Here is a 23,492-nt window from a genome sequence, read left to right on the forward strand (position 1 = left end):
GTTGCTGTCCTTTTGTTCTTCAGTCTAATTGTGGAGGACGTTGTTTCATGGCCCAAATTGGCACCATGGTTGCTCTTTTCCCGGGCGAGGCAGATCAGTAGCCGGCTTCTGGACGGCTGCTCACTGCGGCTGCTGGCCGCTCATGCTGGCTGCTGGCTACATACGGTAGCCCATGGCAACCCACTGCCACAGGGGCTGCAGCCTACACCGTCGCTGGTGACTCACAGCAGCCCAACTCCAGGTTGAGCTGTTGTTCAGCATCTTAGCTGTAGAGGGCAGTGTCACTGACTCTCATATGTGGGATCCGGGGCCCTCTGGCGTCCCAAGCCAGCTCTTAACCAACGCGCCACTTGGCAGGCCCAAGTATTACTTTTAAATATGGTTCTATTCCTAGTTATTAACAGAAATTCATAAGATTGCTTACGTGCATTTAAAGAAATGCATCACATGACTTTAGTAGACTATCTGAGTACATTCTGTGCTATTCCTGTAGTTCGGTTGACTTTAGGGAGGGAGGAGTTGCTTATGTTTTTGAATCATGAATCTACTTTAATTATCAAATTTCCTTAGAGCCATACACTATTTGATAAAAGAAATTGGAGTTTTGTTGGAATAATGGAAAGGAAACATGTTTTAGAGTGATTATAGACTGCAAATTTTAAAATATGTTAATTAAATAAACATGCATATTTAGAATTTAATTCATTAGATGTGTTATTGGTTATTCATTAAATATAAATTCATAGAAACCATAGCGTTAAGGAACGTTGAAATTTATTCTAAGATTCACTGATGGAATTATGCTCCTTCAACACTCCATTTTCCACTAAGACCTGGTTTTCCCCTTTAGCATCTCAGAGTAAATAATAGTGATTGGAGGAAATGGTTCTTTGCAATGAGAATGAGAATGAGAGAGGAAAAAATAATTATTGCACACCTTCGGGCATGTTCAGATAATTCACAATAGCTTGGGCTCTAATGTTGGATCAAATATTTATTCTTCCCAACATTTATTTATTTAGTTTGTTAGTTACTTAATTTAAGCATTTTATTGAAGTGTAATATATACAGAAATTACACGTCTTAAGTGTACAGCTTGGTGAATTTTTATAAACTTCCAACTGTATAACCAACACAAAGAACAGCTAATGCTTTTTATTTTTTTATTTTTTTGCAAATTCCTTCAGCTCTGTTTCCCGTGATCAAATACTTACCCTACCCAAAAGTTAACAAGTTCACTTTTTTTTTTCACTCTACAATACTTCTGAAAAAGAATGAATTGTTCCCCAGTGTAATGAATCAGTATGCTGATGTATTCCAGAAAGAAAATATGCAGAACACAATTCTTTGAATTACTGGTTTAGCATGATTTTACAAAGAGAAGAAAATTATCTCCATAATAGGATCAACTTCTGGGAGATTCTGAGCATACACAGATTTGGATCTTGGCAAGATAACACATGTTTCACAGCAGCAAGATGTGATGATTATGAAAGAGAATATAAGTCCGTATTCTAAGGAAAAAAATTTTTTTTATATAAAATAATCTGAGTTCAGTAAATTTCTACTACATTGTTATCCATCCAACACACTTAACTCCAGATTTACCTCTTTAGAATATTTCCTTGGAATTCTAAGATTAAAAAATTCATCCTATCACCTTTTCTTTGTTCCATCTGAGGTAGATCCACGCCCCATTGCAAATGGCACCTCTCCATTGCTATTTAAACTGTTATATATGTAGAAAAGGGTGTGGAATTCTTTGCCTTATTTAGCCTTTATCTGAAGTCCTGACTTTTTAACTTAAATTAATAATGCTGCAGCCAACATAGGAGTGCATTTATCTTTTTAAATTAATGTTTTTGTATTCTTCTGATAAATTTTTTAATCAGGTTGTTTGTTTTTGTTGTTATTGAGTTCTATGAGTTCTTTGTATATTTTAGGTATTAATCCCGTGTTGGATTATGGTTTGCAAATATTATCTCCCATGCAGTAAATTGACTTTTCATTTTGATGATGGTCTCCTTTGCTGTGTAGAAGCTTTTTAGTTTGATGTAGTGCCATTTGTTTATTTTTGCTTTTATTTCCCTTGCCTTTGGAGTCAGATTCACAAATACATTGCTAAGACCAATGTCACGGAGTTTACCTCCCATGCTTTCTTCTATGTATTTTATAGTTTCAGGTCTTACATTTAAGTGTTTCATCCTTTTGAGTTAATTTTTGTGTATGGTGTGAGATAGTACTCTAGTTTCATTCTTTTGCATGGGCTGTTCACTTTTCCCAACACCATTTATGGAGAGACTGTCTTTTCTGTATTGTATGTGTTTGACTCCTTTGTTATAAATTAGTTGTCTCTATGTGTAGGTTTACTTCTGGACTTTCAATTCTGTTCCATTGATCTGTGTATATGGTTTTATGCTAATATACCAGTTTGATTACTATAGCTTGGTAGTATAGTTTGAAATCAGGGAGCACGATACCTCTAGCTTTGTTCTTCTTTCTCAAGATTGCTTTGGCTATTTGGGATCTTCTGCGGTTCCATACAAATTTTGGAATTGTGTGTTCTAGCTGTATGAAAAATGTCACTGGAATTTCGATAGGGATTGCACTGAATCTGTAGATTGTTTTGGGTAGTATGGACATTTTAACAATATCAATTCTTCCAATCCATGAGCACAAAATGTTTTCCATTTATTATATCTTCAGTGTCTTTTATCAGTGTCTTACAGTTTTCACTGTACTAATCTTTTCACCTCCTTGGTTAAATTTATTCCTAGGTATTTTACGCTTTTTTATGAATCATAAATGGGATTGTTTCTTAATTTTTATTTCTGGTAGTTTGTTATTAGTGTATTGAAATGCCACAGATGTCTGTATATTGATTTTGTATCCTGCAACTTTGATGAATTCATTTAATAGTTCTAACAGCTTTTTGGTGACGTCTTTATGGTTTTCTATATATAATATCATGCTATCTGAAAATAGAGTTTTACTTCTTCTTTTCCAATTTGGTTGACTTTTATTTCTTTCTCTAGCCTAATTTCTGTGGCTAGGGCTTCCAATATTTGTTGAAATAAAATGGTGAGAGTGGACATCCTTGTCTTGTTGCTGATCTTAGAGCAAAAGCTTTCATGTTTTTTCCATTGAGTATGATGTTAGCTATTGGTTTGTCATATATGGCCTCTATTATGTTGTGGTACATTCTTTATACCCACTTTGTTGAGAATTTTTATCAGAAGTGGGTATTGAATTTTGGCAGATTTATTTTTGCATTTATTGAGATGATCATATGATTTTTATCCTTCATTTTGTTAATGTGGTATATCACATTGATTTGTGGATGTTGGACTAACCTTGAATCCTTGGAATAAATCCCACTTGATCATGGTGTAAGGTCCTTTTAATGTATTGTTGAATTTGGTTTGCTAATACTAGACTATATTTTAAGCTCTCCTTCCATGTATTCTAGTATGGTGATTTATATAGTTAGAGTTTTGGAGAGCTTTTGAAATCAAGCTAATGGAATACATTTTTTCAGTTTTTGATTTTACCTTCCTTACCACACATGAAGGCTTAATTATGTTTGCAGTCATCCAGATGCTATCTTGTATATCCCTGTGAGTGATTCCTTCCTGACGTATATGAAATCATAGGGAAAATATGCTTTTTGATGGATAAACCAATCATGAAATTGTAATATCTTTTACTAATCACTTACAGATACAGCAAAAAAAAATCTTAATATCAGATTATACAGGGTATAGAAAGCTCCAGGAGAGATACAATATGCTGAATATTTGTACATGTGTATTAATTCCAACATTTGAAAGCGTGCCTTCAAAACAAAGGCCAGAAAAAGATGAAAAATTATCAAAGCATCTGTTCACTGGGAAAAAGATTCCAAGCATAAGCAAAAAAATATAATAACTTGATTTTAAACACACATGAAGCCAGAGATAATAAACACACGGTCTAATTCTGTCCTCTTTTATTAGTTCCAGGGACAGAAATAGTTGACTTTTTTTAGCATATTGCTGTTTGCCAGTACAAATAAAAAAAGAAAAAAGAATAATACATTGAGCCTTCCATCTTTCTCAGCATTAAGGCTCTCTCTTTGTCCATTGTTTAGATTTTCAGCCAAATTTGATTTCCGGACATTTGATTCAGAAGGTGTTATCCTGTATGCAGAATCTCTTGATCACTCAGCTTGGTTCCTGATTGCACTTCGTGATGGAAAGATTGAAATTCAGATTAAGAATGAAGACACAACCCAAGTCACAACTGGAGGCAAAGTTATTAATAATGGTCTATGGAATATGGTATGTTGTACAGATTTCATAAAGAATCTTTCCACTTTGGTGCAGTTTGTATAAAATCATTAGTAATTTATTTTTATAGTGATACCAAACCTAAATGGGGTTTAATCGAATGTTACATGAAATATATTCTATGTACTGTAAATTCTTGAAACAGCCTGAGAAAAGATGACCTCACTTAATATATTTATGATTTCTCCAAAGTTGTTTTCAGTTATTTAAACTGTTCTGTCTTTAACTTCTTATACCCTTTTTAGTGGCTGTTGATGAATGAACAATGGTTCTCTCCTATAGGTCAGGGATTAGTAGCTGGCATAACAGTTTATGCAAAGTCACCATTGACAAAGGACAACTGTACTGGATAACCAATATTTTTTTTAAATGGGAGAAAAATACACATAGGAAAAAAATCAAAGTTAATTTAATTTTAAATATTAGCATATAATCAATTTATATGAACAGTATACATTAGCCAGTAGCAATCTGAGTGCCTAGAAACTAACATTTTTAGATAATCCCTAAAAGTGAGCCTTTATTGTAAACTGGATTAAAATGGAACTTTTCTCAGAGAAGGGATTGCTGCTAGTCTATAGTGGAGAAAATTCTTTTCTGCAGTGGAGTCATTGCTACTTCCAGCAGAAGATAGCTAAGAGAAGATCAGCTTCCCCTTAGAATGTGGTACCCAAAAGAGAAACTTTCTATGCCTGTGGGAGCTGATGAGGAGTCCATGTGGAGAAGCCATGTGAAGTCATCAATGAATATTTCATTCCTTTATCTACCCACTCTTGCACTCATCTATTCAATAAGCTTTTAGTGAGCACTTTTAAAGTGCTAAGTTCTTGAGTTCAAGGCACTGGAACTATAGAAAAGGTTTTCCTTGCTCTTGAGCTTAGTACCTCACAGTTTAGGAGCTGATGCTGCCTTATGAACTAATACAATGTAATGTGAAATACGTTAGCGTAGAGGTAGTAATAACACAGCTGGGCACAGGTGTGGTTCACCAAAGAGGGGGCTGTCTGTCCATTGGCAGCCATAGATTTGGAGCTTCTAATTCTGAAACGATGGTGTCTGCAGAGGATCAGATGTAACTGTCAGAGAAACCTCTAAAGTTCTCTGGCTTCCCCTGATGCTCTCATTAGATGCTTTGCTACTATGTCTTTTCTAATACATCTATATCTAGAATATTTGATGCATTCAGCTGAAGAATATAATTTACTGCCTAATGCCCCAAAATAATCTATCTAAAATCACTTTTTCAGCAAAAGACAGTAAACAATTTTTTTCCCTAATGAGTCTATTCAATTCGAAAATCTCAGCTGTTCAAATGAGAATTTAGCTAAATGTCTCAGTAGTCTATAATATATATAATGAAGAAGATAAATGTTTACCTGTGAGGTTAATATGAGTTTCAGATCATGTTTATTAGAGAATTCTTTCATGAATGATACTGTTAAAGGCAGGATTCTGGGCTGAATGGAAGACAGCTATTCAGTTCCGCATATTTTTTTCTTCTATGTTTATGATCCTTGTTAAGAAGAAACTGTTATTTAATGAAATATCCATGTTTTAATTAAAACACTTTAATTAAAATCTCCCTGTATAAACTAAATGCAATTTTATATAATAAATAAAATTTAAGAACAATAAATAAGTCAGAGTAAAACTTTAATCTAGTAATAAATTTAGTGCTGGTGGTTTTTCTTAAATTCTTAATTCAATATTTTAACAAGTATGAATTTTTATCTCCTTCATATAAGATTTCTTTTCTCACTTTCATTTTAAAAATATTACCACATGATATTTTACCAGTTTATAACCTTGATGGTTTATTAATAAACTATACTATTTCAAACAGATTTATGCAGCACAGTAATTATTTCAAGTACATAAATATTTTAAGTAAGCATTTTAATCTACAAAATTGTTAAGTTAAATTAATTTATAAACTGGGCTATTTACTTGATAGCAATCGTTTTACTGATTTTAAACTATTTCAAAATTTCAAATAAAACACTTTAAAGAAATTAAAATTAAAACGTATACCTTAGAATTGTTTTATAATGCAGATAAATTAAATGAAATGTGTAATTATTAAGTACTTAGAATGGCTATAACCCATAGAAATAAGTATTGCTCTTTGATTATATCTCATATTTGTGTTTAATACTAATATTGGGGGGAAATCTATAATATCATAATTTTATTCATTCAAAAAAATATTTATTTAGTACTTTATGTGCTATTCCTTCTTCTAGGTGGTGAGGGTACAGCAGTGAGTAAAACAAAATCACTGCTCTTATGGAGTTTGCATTCTAGTGGTGAGATGAAAACCACAAATGAATGAAGAAATATATATGTCAGATAGTGATTAATACTATGAGGAATAAGAAAAGCAAGGTCAGGCAATAGAGAATGATGATGGTGTGTGTGCATATAGAATCAGGAAAGCCATCTCTGATGAACATCTGACCAGAGACTTGAGGCCACAAATCATGAGAAATATGTGGGGAAGATGATTCTGTGCCACATGAACAGCAAGTGGAGAATCTTACAAGAGGATGTGTTAGCTATGTTTGGGGAACAACACAAAGGCCAGTGTAGGTACAATAGAGTGAGAGAGGGAGAGGGTAGTAGAAAATGAGGTCAGAAATGTGATTTGGAATAACGTAATGTAGGGCCTTGAGGAACATAGTGAGGACTTGGATTTTATGCCAAATACAAAGATCTTGGATGATTTGAACATGTGACATGATCTAATTTGCATTTTAAAAGATAACCCTGTTTAGGACCTCATGGCTATGTGAAAACTAGATAGTAGGGAGTAAGGGTAGAACAGGATATGGGGTGAGGAGACCCTTGCAATAACCAGTGGACAGAAGATGGCAGCTTAGGTTGGAGTATTGATGTGGGAGTGGTGAGAAGTGGTCAGATTCTAGATATATTTTTAAGGTCAAGCCTTCAAGGTAGATATAAACTTTTAAATAGTCAACATAAAGAGAGATTTAAAGGCCATGAGGTTGGGTATGTCAACCTGTGGTTCTAAACTCTGTCTAAGCCAATGCTTAAATATTTATAATGTTCCTTTACTGTCTTATAATGAAATGCATCAATAATGTAAACTGCCTTCACATATCCCTAATAGAAACCAATAAAATGCTCCAATTGTTATATAAATGAAGGAAAGTAATTTATAATAAAATAATATATATTTCAAAATATAAATATTCAAGTGCAATACTTGTCAAATCTTTCTTCTGTACATATAATAATGTGAAAGCTACACATGAAGAAACATGCTAGGTGTTGTATTGGCAACAGAACTACCCTAAGTGCGTAAAGGATGTTGCCATCAGTAATAGTAATTTTCCAAAATGGTGGGAAACTCTTGGTAAAGATCCAAACAAGGCAAGCATCAATCCATCCTTGGTTTACAAGACTTAAATTCTTGAAAAAATTCAGTGAATACCAACATGGTACAACAAATATTTTGTGTTTATATATACAGAAACTCAGATAATTATAAGCATGAGTATACCCTACATGAATACCCAGTAGGGATGTTCAGGAGGTTGCAGGATACTGAGTATTTTATTATTTATTTTGCATGACTATTCTGCATATTTCGATGTCTAGCATCTTGCAATGTCAGCATACTGCCTACTCATTGTGATATCTAAAAGTGTTCTCCAACCCCAAATTTTCTAAATGCCCTAGAGTGGAGCAATAGAATGCCCATTTAGAAATACTTGCATGGCTACAGGGAAAAGGTCTGGAGGCTGGGTTCTGTGGCTTATTATAGAGACTGAGAAGAAGAGGAGGATCCAGAAGCCTGAGAAGGAATGGTAAGAATGTAGGAGAACCAAGCCAGAATAAGGTCCTGGAGGCTATTAGGACACTATCCAAGGAGAGAATAGTCATTAGGGTAAAATGATGTGATTGGCTATATTAAGGACAGTGTACACTGATTAAATCTGTACATGTTAACACATTTATTTTACTTTAGAGCATAGTTGTCCTTTTCCTGCTGTGGTGCTTTAATGTGCTTATTGTTTGGCTTCCATTAATGGTTAGTTAATGAAGAGTTTGTATTTTGAGTGCTACAGCTTTACAAGGGGATTGCAACAGTGGTTCTTCAAATTGCCTTTATAGGAGTGTTTTTTTGTTGTCATTTGCCATCACTTCCAACCTCTTTTTAAAGACCCAAACTACTTTTTGAAAAATAATAGTTTAATTTAATGTATTGTGCTTCCTTATGACCTCAATTACTTTTGAATTTTGAAATAAAATATTTGTGTTTAATGAACAGAATGCTGGATGTACTGATTTCTCTTAATTTAGATTAAGAATTTATTTACATTATTGATTTTATATATATACTATCAGACAATTGCCAAGTAAGAACACTTAAAAGTTTTCTAAGACTTTTGTAGAGTGACTCACTTTTTAAAAAAATTGTTCACTTTATGGCATACCGGATTGAAAGACACATATTATAATTGGATGTTTAAATTTAATAGAATAACTGATATTTTTAACTTTAAAATATGGTTATTTAGTTTTCAATCAAGTATGATCCTTTTAAAACACATTTTTATCACCTTTATAATCATTTGATATTTCAAATGGATTGGAACAAATTAATAATCACATTAAAGTGATTACTTTGGAAGTTATATTCTGGAACAATAACAGGATTTTTCAATCTTAGTATTTCAAGCAACATGTAATGAGATTTGGTTGTTTGATAATTTTTGTCTCTTTAATTGTAGGTCTCTGTGGAAGAATTAGAACACAGTATTAGTGTGAAAATAGCTAAAGAAGCAGTAATGAATATAAATAAACCCCAGAGCATTTTCAAGCCTACAAGTGGATTTCTAGAAACCAAAGTATACTTTGCAGGATTACCTCAGAAAATGGAGAACACACTCATTAAACCGGTAATGATCCAAGCTAATATCATTCATCATGCATGAATTCCTTTTGTTTGTAATGGATTTGAAGATGTATTTTTCTGAGAGTCAAAAGAAGTTATTAACTTCTGTGACAACCAATTGTGATATACCAACTGTGACAACTTGAACATGGAAAAATAACATTAGCGACCCTTGATACTATATTAAGGAAATAAGAAATGAGTGTAGTGTTTTTGAGCTCATTTAAATTCCCAGCATTACTCATGGAGAGTAGATTTTTAAAAATTCTCAAGCATCAATTCAATGTTAACATCATAATAGTCCATACTTAGCCATTAAATATAAAAATACCTATATTTGAATCCAAAAATACATTATTTTGTAAGTCAGTCAGAATATTCTTAGGTCTATTTTAGGACTTAAATATGGGAGATAAGAATAGTACATAAGGTGGAACTTTTTTTTTTCTAAGAAATCTTTGCTGGGAGTACAACTGCAGACTGTCATAAATTGAAGTTAAATATAATAGATGATTTTCTAAATATGGTGTTTGTCCAATAACTGGAATAGGTTTCATGAAGGGGACTAATCATTGTCCTTAAAGAATTTAAAAATTTTATCTGAAGTCATGGACCTGCCAATTATATCCATCTTTCACTCATGACAATTCAGTTACCTTAACTTATTATAAATGATTTCTGCAATATGATATAAAACTTGAATTAGTTAACCCATGTCAGAGTGAATATACCTGTCCTTTGAAAGCAATAAATCAAGACATAATAAATAATGAATTATTCAAAAAGTATCAACTATTTATGAAATGGCTACTACATGTCTTCAGTCTGGCTGGATGCTTTGGTGAGGCTCAAGAATGCAAACACTTTAGTTCCTGAAGAGGCTTTGAGTCTGATGGTAAGACAAATCTGTGGTAAATGCAATTAAAGAAAAAATAGAAAGCCACGTACAGCCCAGGGCCACAGCTAGAAGCATAAATGGAATTTGAGAGTAGAAAAGTTATCCCTGAATGGCATAGAAAAGGCAGGTAGGGTCTGAGGTGTTAAAAATTATTAGGATCCTAGTGGAGGCCTGTGATGGCATAAACTCAGTATTACTGAAAAAGACATCCCTCTGAAAGACACTTTGAAAAGAGAAATTTAGATAAAATTAAAAATATTTTAAATATTTTTGAATGTCATAAAAAAAGGTTTTCCCTCTAATCAACAAATATATATATATATATATGATCAATTAATCCACTATCAGTCTGACCTGTTTAACTTAAAAATGCACTCTTGACCTATATTTTATTTTGTTAGATTAATCCTCGTCTAGATGGTTGTATACGAGGCTGGAATTTGATGAATCAAGGCGCTTCAGGAGTAGAGGAAATTATTCAAGAAAAACAAAATAAGCATTGTTTTGTCAATGTGGAGAAGGGTTCCTACTATCCTGGTTCTGGAGTTGCTCTATTTAGCATAGATTATAGTAAGTGATTTCCCATTTTATCTCTCTTTTCTCATTAATAACTAAATTTATTCATTGACAAACAGCAACAATTCCTTATGAATACCTACTTCATGCCATGCAGTGTTAGGTTTATTCATACTGTTATATACTTTTTATAAAAATTTCCCCATATATTGGAGGGAAAAAGTAGTTGAATATACTTATGTTATTATTTAAAGATTATTGGCATATAGCCTGATTAATTTGGGGTAAATTCTATTGACCTATTATAAGGTTCAACAATTTCTCAGTTGTATTGAGTCTACTGATGAATACATCAAAAGAATTCACCTTCATTTCTAGCATTTCCATTTGATCCTTTCTGAAAATTTCCACCTCTTGAAATTTGTCATCTGTTCATATTGTCCACTGTTTTCAACTAAACCTTCAACATATTACTCATAATTATTTTAAATTCCCTTATCGTTCTAACATGTGTCATATCTAAGTCTGGTCATGTTGATTGCTTTGTCTCTTGACTATATGTTGGTTTTTTCCTTTCTTCCTTCTGTATCACATAATTTTTGTTTTAAAGGTGGGCATCTTATGTACAGTAGAATAGTAGAGGCTGAGATAAGTAATATTTAGATCTGGAAATGAGCATACCTCTTCTTTTGCTATGTCCTTAATGAAGGGTGTTGAGTCAATCTAGTCAAGAGCTGAGTGGTGTAGGTTTTGTTGTTCCTGTAACTACTCTTCAAATTCCTTTAATATTACCTTGTGCTTAGGTTAGTAGATGGTTTGCCAGAGGGTTTTTTTAATAGCTGATCCATCCTCAACTTTAGGTATTCACTTTATGATATTATGCCTTAAGAAAGTATCTCACCATGGACTTGTCTCACCCAGCAGAGTGTTTTTATTTGTTGACATTTGCTAGCATATTAGAGGGGTCTGAAGGTTGAGGGCTGGGGCAGGAGAGCATTCTCTATTGATCTTGTATAGATTCAGTCTTAGATTGGGTCTCAGGATGTGAACTTTATATTGTCCCTCTCCCTGCCCCCCCCCCCCCACACACACACACACACGTAGAGGAGATATCTAATGGTTAGGATTCAAGATGTTTTTTTGTTCCTTCTTCATGGTAGATTGCTTTTGCTGTTGCTGGGTTTTTGTTTGTTTGTTTTTCTTGTTTCTTTTCCCTAATCTGTAGGTATGATGGGCCTTCACATGTGTCCTAATGGTGACATGTTTGCTACCTTTTCCCCAATGCTTTAGTCTTTTGTTGCATAGAGGAGACAGAGCAGGACCTGGTTGGGACTTTGTCCCTTTCCTACAGGCTGCTGCTCCTCTCCCCAGACCTTCACTAGGAAGGAAGCTTTCTCTAATCTCTTTTTCTGCCCCCAGTTTTTCTCTTAAGCACTCACAAGGTCCATGAAGAAGAGCTGTTGAATGGGTATGAATTTCTCATGTGTCTTCAGTTCCCAGGAATTCTAAACCTTCTCACCAGCTCCCACTGGGACTTTAGCAAGTTGTTAAAATTTTTACCTAAATTCTTCTTACCAAATTGTATAGAGTACTCTCATCCTGTCTGTCCTTGGAAGCACCTTTCTTTAGGTTTCTAGTTAGTTGCTCTGAAATCTTAGTTCTTTAATAGTCCAAGAAAAGTTGTGATTATGTAGATAATTTGGCTCTTGATGTTGTTGTAAGGGTGGGAGCAGTGCCCTTTCCAGCTTTCTACAGCCTACGTGGACTTACCCAGCTGATCCCAGGTTTTTACCTTTACAAATAATATTTGCATGAATATCCTTGGATATACATCTCTGTACCTTTATGTAATTAATTCTGTAGGAGAGAATCTTAGATTATTTCTCTCAGAGTTTATATGCAAGTGTATAATTCTTAACTGTTTTGTCAGATTCCCTTCCAAAGATGTTTTATTAGTTTGTACTTCTACCAACAGAAGTAAGTTTATGCTTGAGATTTGATTCCAATCAGTTGAAAAAGTAAATCTTATATATAGTTTTAAATATTATTATCCCAATTTCTACTGAAAATATCTCTTCATTTGGTATATCTTAATTATTTTATTGGGTCCTTTGTCTTTTTCTGTTTTAGGAGTTTATTTTTTGAGCTACTAAGGGTTTGCCTTATAAATTTAGTGTTACTCTAATATCTCTGCTTTAAGAAAGAATTATGTTCTAAATGTGTGTATTTGCAGCCTAAAAAAGTATTACTACAGTTTTAAAAAAGAACCTTACACTAGTACTTTCTGTTTTTCTAACATAAATTAACATAGTATCTTTAACTTTAGCTCTGTTCTGTATATGAAGAATTTTTTAAAAGTTTAAAATGTGTTGATGACTAAATATAGGCAAATGATTGATGCATAATAATTTGTTGAAAGGAAAAAAGACCTCAGAAAAAAATGGAAGTAGGAATTATATTGTGTCTGAAAAATTACTTTCATAAGTAATTAGTTTTTCATGGATAATTTGAAAGTACCTACTTTTACATTTATATTTAATATTATGTTATAATTTGTTTATTTACATATTTTTTTAGTTTGATTTTGTTAATATATTGTAGTAAATTTACTTATTTCAAAATAATTATATATAATATATATTTTTCTCTTGGGTGGGAATTAGAGAATTTTAATAGAAAATGTAATAGCATTAGATATGGCTAAATGGAAGAACATCTTGCCAAAGGAAAATTATTTTCTCTTTTCATATTTATCTTTTGAAAGCCTCCAAGTGGTATTGGGACTATTGTTATATATTAACTTTATATTAAATGAAAAAGACTTCATTCATATCGTGAACTAATATCTTAAGGAATCAAACTATTTTAAAAAACATTAATTCAACAAATATTTGTTGAGTGACTACTGTGGAAAAGTGATAGTAGAGACTAGAGTTTGTACCTAGTAGGATAGACAGTTAACCTGGTAATTAAGAAAAAGAATGTTAGGTATTATGACAAGAGAATCACAAAGTGTTTCTATTCAAATGTCAGAATTAACTATTGACTTCAGTGTATTTCTCTACCATCAAACTACCCAACTCCCTTATTACATAAACCATATTTTTCCTTCCCACTGCTCTAACCTGACCCCATTATGGATGAGGAGTGGTGGGGTGGTGGCGGCAGCTATACTCAAATTTTCTCTCAGAAATATTATAGTAAATTTGTTGAACTTCTAAATGTGTACTATAAAATATGACCACTCTGAGAGTTGATGCAGGGCAGAAGGAAGAGCTGTTAAAGAGCAAACATGAAAAACTTGTAATAATCCTAAAGACCACAATCCAGAAATCTATTCTAGGAAAAACAGAAGGACAGGGCTCCACTGAGGTGTTTCTTGCCTGCATTAATTTTTTTTCTTTTGTGTTGTTTTATGTAGGTTATATAGATCATTGAGAAAAGACATCTAAAATCTCTAGTATTACACAAAAATGGCTTAGAGTATTAATAAGATTGTCATCATTCCTTTGAGTACATTGATCCTGCTTATGTTTCATTGCTTGAACAGATAATATATCCAATCATGAGGCTTGGCAAGTAAATGTGACCTTGAATATTCGCCCATCCACGGGCACTGGTGTTATATTTGCCTTGGTTTCTGGTAACACAGTGCCCTTTGCCTTGTCTTTGGTGGACTCCACCTCTGAAAAGCTTCAGGTAACTTTATTCTAAACCTTTACGATCCTTGGTTGTTGTTGTTGTATCTGTAAAATGGATATAATGGCAGTATTTACCTCAAAGTGCTATTTTGAAGATTAAATGAGATAACTGATGTAAGGTATTTGACGCAATCTCTAGCACATCATTAAGGACTTAATAAATGTCCATTATTGTTACTTTTTTGCTGGCTTATTTCCATGGTCTGAACCAAGAAGTAAGGGGAGAAATTGAGAAAACCCATTGCATCTATAGCTAAGATTAAGCACTCACACACAGGCTGCTTAGAGCCTTCCCAGAGCACATAGGGATCCACCCTTGTTCACAATCCTTGAGGTATCATGGGAATTAGTCTGTATTAACACAGTAGAAGTGAGCCTGACTACAATCTATTCTCAGATATTCAGTGCTGAATTATAATGTTTTGTGCTTTCTGGCACACTTAATCTTTTCTCCTATGAGTACATTAGGAAAGACTAGAGAAAGCTAAAAGGAGTCCACTTGGCTTCTTGCTGGCAACTCTGATTTGAAATTAGGAGGAAGAACAGGAAAAACAAAAAACAAACAAAAAACTCTCGGATAAAAGAAACACGAGAATTATCAAAAGATCTGTATTATTCAGCATTCTATTAGAGACTGCTAGTTCAGTCCATGTGTCATCTGTAGTGGATTCCAAGTTAAGCAAGGAACTTATTTGGTGCCAAGGTTGCCTTGGATGCTCTGTGCAGCTTTAGAAAGAGACACGTAATTGAATAATGCCTGTAGTAATAAAAAGGGGTGCTGTTTGCAACTTAAAGGATGACTTGGGGGAGTTTCTGGTGGCTAATCATAAGCAACCTAGAAAGATTCTGCTGAGTTTTTATCTCCAATCTACCAAGCTTATTACATTTGGATGTCAGCCTTTTGTTTGTTTTGTTTTTAAAACAAAATGGAATTCCTATCTTTAACACTATGTTCATGCAGTGGCGGTTCATGCTGTGTCTTTGGTATTTATTTTATCTTATTGTGTTTGTCTCCATAGCTCCCTTTTTTTTTTNTCTTTGGTATTTATTTTATCTTATTGTGTTTGTCTCCATAGCTCCCTTTTTTTTTTGCATGTCAGATTGCTTTCTCAAGATTTGTGTAGTGTTTTGTCATATTATTCCACATACTACTGATCATTATGGAACATTTTCTCAGCTGACCATCTTTAAGTCTTAATGAGTTCAAAGATATGGAATGTATAACAGAGTAACCGATTTCCTCAAATAACCTGCATTTGTGAAGAATAGACTTCAGTTAACATAGATTTCTTAGTTTTGATTTTATTTTCTCTCTTATGTTAAACACTTCCTCTACACACATATAAGCTGCATGCATAGATCGCGCTCAACAAATTGAGTAATTTTGTGTATCAGCTGTTTGAAAAGTTCACCAAAATGAATATATTTTCTCTTTTGAGAATCTTCTGGTAAATACTCTGTAATTTACTTCTGGTGATCCTTGGTTTTTCTCTCCCGGAGCTTCTTCATTCACTTTGTTCCAAGTCTATAGGATTGCTTGGGTGGCACAAAAATCCTTTCAGTCTTGCTGGAATGTGCTTAATAAAACACTTCAAATTTCCATGTCTTTTCCCCAACAAAGAGTAATTCAACTCCTTCCTTTTGCATGTACAAGTTTTGAAGTTAAGAAGGCTTATAAACAGAAAAATATTGCTTAAGATACTATTTTAGGTCCCCATTGTTGGTACAACTCTGTTGGTTATTGAATTTTCAGAATTCACTCTCCATACATTTATATCTTAGCTAAACCTGAAGTTTGTAAAACTAATGCATATTCTAAAATTAAGATTATGATAATAACTAGGGATTTTTTTTCATTGAAACTTGGGGGCTCTGTCATACATTTTTCTCCTCATTGAATTTCAGTTTTCGAATTTCAAAAACTCAAACTCACTCTTAAGTGGCATTATTGGTACTTGCTTGCATTGAGTCTTTGCTTGTTTTTTAGGATATCCTTGTATCTGTTGAAAATATGGTAATATCTCGGATAGAGGCTATAAATCTGTGTTCCAGTGAACAATACCATTTGGAACTCAGAGTCAACAGAAAATCCTTGGAGCTGTCAACTCCAGGTAAAAAAGATATCATCTACTCTGAAGACCTTCAAAGACAATTTGCCATCTTGGACAAAGCAATGGAAGGCACTGTGGCCACTTACCTGGGTGGCCTTCCAGGTATCTGTTTACTTTTTCTTCAGTTTTAAAAACTGAATATATTTTTAATCAAATTGATGCTATTTTAAATATGTAACTTTAGTAAAAGGGCATCAGAGGGAAAACAGAGTCCCAGTATTCATTACTCTTTTTTTGAGGGCTCATATTGACATTTTATTGGTACATTTTTATTTTTATTTTTTTATAGTGAACTGAAACTTACCAAATTTTTCTTCATTAGGCTATTCTAGCCAGAAAAAATGTACTATTTCGTTTTATCCTCTCAGTAGTTTTAATGAATTCAATATTGATTCAATTTATCTATCAAACACCCAGTATTTCTTATGAACCTACATCTAGGCAGGCACTAGGGGAATAGTAATTAAAAAGCAGATATGACCTCTGCTGTTATGGCTTTTACAATCTAGTGGCAGGGACAGACACTAAACAAGGGATTAGGAAAATATCAAAAAAATGTAAAATTGTCATAACTTCTATGAGGCAAAATTATGAGTTGCTTTTAAAGACTGAAAATGGGGACTTGTTCTGGTCTGGTTGTGGGGTCCAGAAGCAAGCTCTCTGAAGAAGAGACTAGATATAAGTCTGATATTTGAAGGATTAAATGATTTTAACCAGGTGGTGAGGGTGGGTACTGGCATGGGTATGCAAGTAAAATGGTCCATGTGTGGGAAAAATGGGAAGGGGTTGACCTGCTTGAGGAATATATAGAAGCTCAGTGTGGTGAAGGCATATTGAGCACGAGGGATGGCCATGCAGGATGAGGCTGTGAACTGGGTGGGGGTTGAGGGTAGGAGGTTTGTAGACCTGGTTCAGGGTCCTGAGTCTTATTTTAAGAGCCATGAAAATTATTTAAAAAGTTTTAGACAAGGAAGTTGTATACCAGTATTGCAGTTTAAGAAATCCACCATGTGGGCCGGCCGAGTGGCACCTTGGTTAGGAGTTGGCTTGGGATGCCAGCTCTGAGCAGCACAGCCCCAGTTCGGATCCCACATGAGGGCCAGAGACAGTGCGCCCTCTACAGCTAAGATGGTGAACAACAGCTCGACCTGGAGCTGAGCTGCCGTGAGTTGCCTGCGATGGCATAGGCTGCAGTGGGGCTGGCCAGCAGCAGGCGTGTGCTTTTGTGAGCTGCCATGAGCCACCGAGAGCAGCCGTCCAATGGCTGGTGAGTGACTGCCTCACCCAGGAAGAGCACAATGATAATGCCAACATGGGCCAGTGAAGCGACATCCTCTACAACTAGATCAAAGAGCAAAAGGACAGCAACTTGTCTGTTCCTCTTCCCCAATTCCCCAATAAAAACTTAAAAAAAAAAAAAGAAAAGAAATCCACTGTGTATAATGGACAGAGATGGACAGGCGGGCGATGGATGAGACGAGTTGGGGGCTCCTGAAGTCCAGATGAAGAAGCAGCATTAATAACAGAAACAACAACTATACTATCATCCATTGGTGCATAATAAACAGTCTGGGAAGTGTTCAGAGTGCTTCAAATATATCAGATCATTGAATTTTCACAATAGTTCAGTGAGGTAGATGCTTTTATTATCCCTATTTTACAGATGAGGGAGCTGCTGGATTTGGGTGATGGCAGTGGAGATGGTATATAGTAAACAGATTGGAAACATATATGAGAAACAGAATTAATAGGATTTAATGATCAAAAGGCAGGGATAGGATATCTTAAGGAACCTGGCATGAGCAGTAGCTTGGTGATTTCATTTCTCAAGGTGGGAAAATCTGGAGGAAAAGCAGGTTTATCTTTAGCTTAATATTGGAAAATATGAAATTGGCATAAACATTTTACTTTAAATGGCAAAAATTGAGGCAGACATTTCTTTAAAAGAATTTTCAAATACTATTTGCAGGTTATTCTCACGGGGAGAATTCTGAGTTTAATGTCTGGACTTGTTGTAACCTTCATTATATTACATTAATTGATCAGGGACTTCATGTCCTATATAGGGAATTTTTCTCTGGGTTTTTGGGGAATAGAAGTAAATAGGCTACAAAGTTTAGATAGATAGATAGATAGACAGACATAGATAGTTAAATTAGTATGATTGATTATTGGGAAGTTAGTTAAGTTAGCAGGAATTAATTTAAATATTAGGAATTATAATTTTATTTGAATGCAATTTTATGCAATCAAACAAACAATGAAAGAGTTCAAAAGAAGTAAAACTGAAAATGTCAGTGGTTCCAGGACTTTGACCACAGCACTAAGGACTGACTTCAGGTAAGATGTATGTAGAAAAAGAGTGAGGAAAAATTAAGGGGAACTGAAAATGGAGATATTAAGAGTGTAAACTATGGGATGAATAAATTATAACTGATATGCAAAATAGGCATGTTAAATTTCATGTTATAAATTAAAAATCAGGGGAAATTGATGAGTATGAGTTTTTTTTAAATTATAGGAGCATAATCTATGATGCTCGGCCAGACTTGAAAGGGTTTTCTAAAAAAATGCTATGAGCCCACAGAAAAGTACGGACTTGATTCACTGTATTGTCAACTTAGAGGTGGAAAATTTAAAGTATATATATTTTTACATAAGATACTGAGGAAGAATAAGGGCTGAAGAATATCCATTGGGAATTAAAATTTCATGGAGAGGAGATGACAAAAAAAGAAAAAAACAATAGAGAGATGGATGTTTTTAAGATGAACCATAGTTCTTAGTAATCCAAGGGTTTACCTAAGTATTAAGTTTGATAAAGAGAATCAAAGTGTAGAAAGGTCCAAAGGCCATAAACTATTCACTGAAGCATTATTAAAATTGTTATTTTTAGAACACCAAACATTACATAAAAATGAATTCCCCATCGTGACCTGTCATTGTATGCTCAGCAAGAAACTATTTCTTTGGAAATTTGCTTTTATTCCAGTAACAATAAAAGAGATATTTATCATGGCATTTAAAAAAGATTTCCAAGTAGTTATAATTTAGAGTTGAAAAAATGATTTAACAATGCTTAAACTGTTGGTGATTTAAGGAGACAATAATGAAGTAGGACATAATAAGTAAGAATATGCATTTTTCTACTCTTCTTTAAATGTGTGTATCTTAAGTTTGGATAGAACTGAGTGTGTTTATGAAATCAGAGGAACTCGTGGATGCTGAATTCAATGCCAAGCACAATGCCTTATATACATAGGAGTCTCTTAATATAAATGTATTAAATAGAATTTCATTATTAACTTTTTCTTTAGGATTGGAATTTGATTGGAACTGGGAAGTCTGAATAATTCCTCTAACTGTAAGCAAATGCGATGCTAAAAGTCTTGGGCTAATATTTTAACATTCTGTTTTTACAGATGTTCCATTCAATGCAACACCAGTGAATGCCTTTTATAATGGCTGCATGGAAGTGAACATTAATGGTGCACACTTGGATCTGGATGAAGCTGTTTCTAAACATAATGACATTAGAGCTCACTCATGTCCATCAGTTTTGTAAAACAACATGAGTACTTAAGGCATCTTTTCTCTGCTGATAATATCTTTTTTCCTGGGTGTAATTATACTTATGTTTCAATAATAGTTGAAGGGTTTTACTTATGATGTGCAGATCTTGATTATTTTATGGTATTTTTTACCTTAAAATGTTAAAAAGGTCCTTTTTCAAGAAAACGAGATTCTCTGGTGATATAAATCACATTAAAAATTCTTACCTCTGTTGCTGTCCAGAAATTAAATAATGAAACACAGAGAGAATTTTAATTTGAAGTTTTTGCTAAAAATGACATTTCTTAATTTTTATGTTTGTGAAAGTAAAATTTAATTTCATCATCATAAACTAGTGTTTAAATATCTATTTTTCTCAGAAGGCAAGGCAGTAAACCCAAACAAAAGTTCATGTGACTAAGTACCGTTGATCATGCCAGGTACTATTTTATGTGTTTTTGTTTCTTCCTAATGAAGGCAGAAGACAGTGGCCTATTAATTTGAATTGAGTGGAAGGCCTTAAAGTTTTATTCCAAAACAGTCCCTCAGGAGGACCAATGTTGGCTTCATCTTTCTTTCACTTGGCTTCACATTTGAAACAGTAGTTTTACTGAATTAAAAAAAACAAGTGGTACACATTTTCATGACAATAGCACAGGAATCTTGCTGATTAGTATTTGGACTCTGTGAGGATGAGATACTAAATTGTGTTGGGATGTGTGTGGATACCTGGGAAGGGGACGTTCCTTCAGTTTGACTGTGTGGATCACAAAAGTCTAGATTAGAAAGGGCAGAACCTAAGGATGGAAAGAAGGAATAATATGGAATTTCATTGTTTTCCTTGAACTCAACTTTAATTACCAGAGTAGGTTGCCAGAATGTGATTGTTGAAGGACAAAAGGAAGTATGAAAACTAGAACAGACTTTCATCAAAGGACAACCACAGAGGGACACAGTTAATATTGTGTCTTTGTAACGTGTCTTTGAAGTAGGTAAGATTGCTACCTACTAGCTGGTAATGCATTTCAAGTGGCAGTTTTATCACTCCTCACCCTGCCAATCACATTAGGCATGTATCAGATGTTTCACTGAGTTTTAGAAAATAAATTTTTTTCCACTATAGATATTTTACATCATGTAAAACATAATAAATTGGTGTATATTTTTAAAATGTATGTGACTAATGTCTATATTAAATCTTTGACTAGAACATAAAATTATATAACATATGTGTAACTCTACATGCAACACAGTTGTTCTTTAGTTGAATATTTGATGAATTATTATGGCTATTAGACCCCAGCTCATAAAGGGAAGAAAAGCAAAAGTAACATGTATTGAGTATTTGATGTGTGCCAGAAATTGTGCTAGATCATCTCACTGAATGTAATTTCTCTCCCAATTGCCACCATGTAGTGTGGGTGATGAATTTCAGCAAGCAACTACTGATAATTGTGTGGATGTAAAAAAGCAAGGAAACAGAAAAACTAAACGTATATAAAGAGGAAAAATAAAGAAAGGAAGAAAGGGAAAAATGAAGTTTTGGCAGGGAGAAGCTCTCTGATTCTCATTTAATTATATCCAAATACACTCAGCTGTAGGGATCAATTCCACATTTCTCATCAGAAATCAAATACCTTCCAACATGCATTAATCTTCATAGAGGCTCCAGAGACTCATTTATAAGTTTCATCTATCGTTGAGATGAGCTCACATATGGCTTAGAGTTGGTAGGGTGAGAGAGGGGGGGTGAGGGGTTGTCTAGACCTGAGGCTAAGAATCTTTCATTTGATCTTTGATCTTGATCTTTGCCAAGAAATATAGATTCCTACTTTTAAAGGGTTGGTAGAAAACAGTGGTTTCTTGAAGGCCAAGTAACATGTTTGGTGCTATTTTGAGCTTTGTGTCATGAGAAAATCCAAGTGACAAGGCCATTACAGAGTCCCCTAGAACTTGCTATCTTCAGAGATAGGTTATGGATCGGTAGAAATAATGGTTAATTTGTGAGAAAAGTTATTCACCTCAGTTCCCCTGTCTGATATTGTAATTCTAGTCTCAGTCCCCATGAGTCTTATAAAGTATTTCCAATTTTCTTTTCATTCTGGAACTGTTATTATTGCTGGAGAGAGGACTATTTTTCTATATTTGTTTAATTATTGCCTTATTTCTTTTGGAAATCCCTTATGCCTTTAGTCTCTGTGGTCAGTACAAAAGACTGGGATATTTGAAATAAGTTTATTTCAGATTTCTTGATATTGCTATTAACGATATGAGTTTGGGAGAAGACAGGGCCACTAGATCCTCTAGGGGAAAGTGTGATAAATTTCTAATTTATTTATTCCACAACAGATATTATCAAGAACCTCCTCTGTGTATGCAGAGTCTCAGGTGGTAGAATATCTGAAGAGCTAAGCGCCACAGAATAGGAGGTGATAGTACACATATCAGCCTGTGGGAGGCACTCCTGTCCTTGGAGTTACAAAGCAGTTTCTTTCAGGTCGTACTAAGAAATTGAAGCAATAAAACTTATGATCATTGCTCTTATATTAGTTTGTTCCCTGCAGACGAGACTGATTTGATAGAGATCTTGCACATGGGTTACTTGCTATACCAGGCTTCAAGCGTTCACAGAGAATTTATATTTGAAAACTGGGTCTTCTCCAAAGGAAAAGGCATTGGTCAGAGGTTCACCCAGTGATGCACTTGGGTTCAGTCCCAGCTCGTGGCTGTCTTGTGTTCATGTTCAGAGTGTGAAGGTGAAGGGCAGTGACATGGGTCAGCATCCTGTGAGGCTCTTTTTTTGGGTACATATTAATATAAACACTGCAAGGCCGGAGTACTAACTCAGATTGACACTGAGTTAAAAGATGGAACCAAGATATGTGAAGGCAAGAAAGTCAGACTTAGAGGGCAACTGAGCACGGGGAGGTGTGGAACAAACAGGACACCGCTGAGGCTGGGAAGCATATATGGGAGGCTGAGCCGTAATTACCACTGCAATGGTTCGGACCCACGTGGAATAGCATTTACTTTGTGGGTAAGTTTAGCGTTTACCTTGTGGGTAAGAATAGCATCCAGTGAACTCATTTCTGCCTCCTACAACGACTTCCCACAACAATCCCACTCCCAAGAAAACCCTAATGTAACGAGAGAAATAGTAAATAAAATCTGCTTGTGCTAGTGAGAAATCCTCTTTCCTGCTAACATTTCAAATGGTGGAATCTGAAATCTCATTCTGTAGCTAGTCTCCAGATGGAAAAACAACTTGGTACATCTGATCCTCCTTTAAGTAGATTTGAAGAGAAGGACATTGGGCCAATATTTACCTGACGTAGGAAGAATCTAACATTATTATGGAGTTCCCAGATAATAAATAAATAGATATAAAATAAATTATGTAAATATAAATAATACATATAAAATAATAAACAAATATAAATGTAATAAATATTAAAATGTAATTAA

At 34.2% G+C, this 23,492-nt stretch overlaps 1 protein-coding gene across 1 annotated transcript in view; it reads left to right on the forward strand.

Annotated features, from left to right (window-relative positions):
• PROS1 (protein S) overlaps positions 1–21,518 on the forward strand; it is a 74,585-nt gene extending 53,067 nt beyond the window's left edge. The window contains exons 10-15 of the mRNA XM_019631554.1: positions 4,130–4,319; positions 9,086–9,253; positions 10,549–10,717; positions 14,214–14,362; positions 16,352–16,577; positions 19,898–21,518. Of these exons, the coding sequence (XP_019487099.1) occupies positions 4,130–4,319; positions 9,086–9,253; positions 10,549–10,717; positions 14,214–14,362; positions 16,352–16,577; positions 19,898–20,040 (1,045 nt within the window). The 3' untranslated portion in view covers positions 20,041–21,518. The remainder of the gene's footprint in view (positions 1–4,129; positions 4,320–9,085; positions 9,254–10,548; positions 10,718–14,213; positions 14,363–16,351; positions 16,578–19,897) is intronic.
• Positions 21,519–23,492: the final 1,974 nt, after the last annotated feature.

This window comes from Hipposideros armiger, unplaced genomic scaffold (assembly GCF_001890085.2).
Source record: "Hipposideros armiger isolate ML-2016 unplaced genomic scaffold, ASM189008v1 scaffold_1005, whole genome shotgun sequence".
Lineage (NCBI taxonomy): Eukaryota > Metazoa > Chordata > Mammalia > Chiroptera > Hipposideridae > Hipposideros > Hipposideros armiger.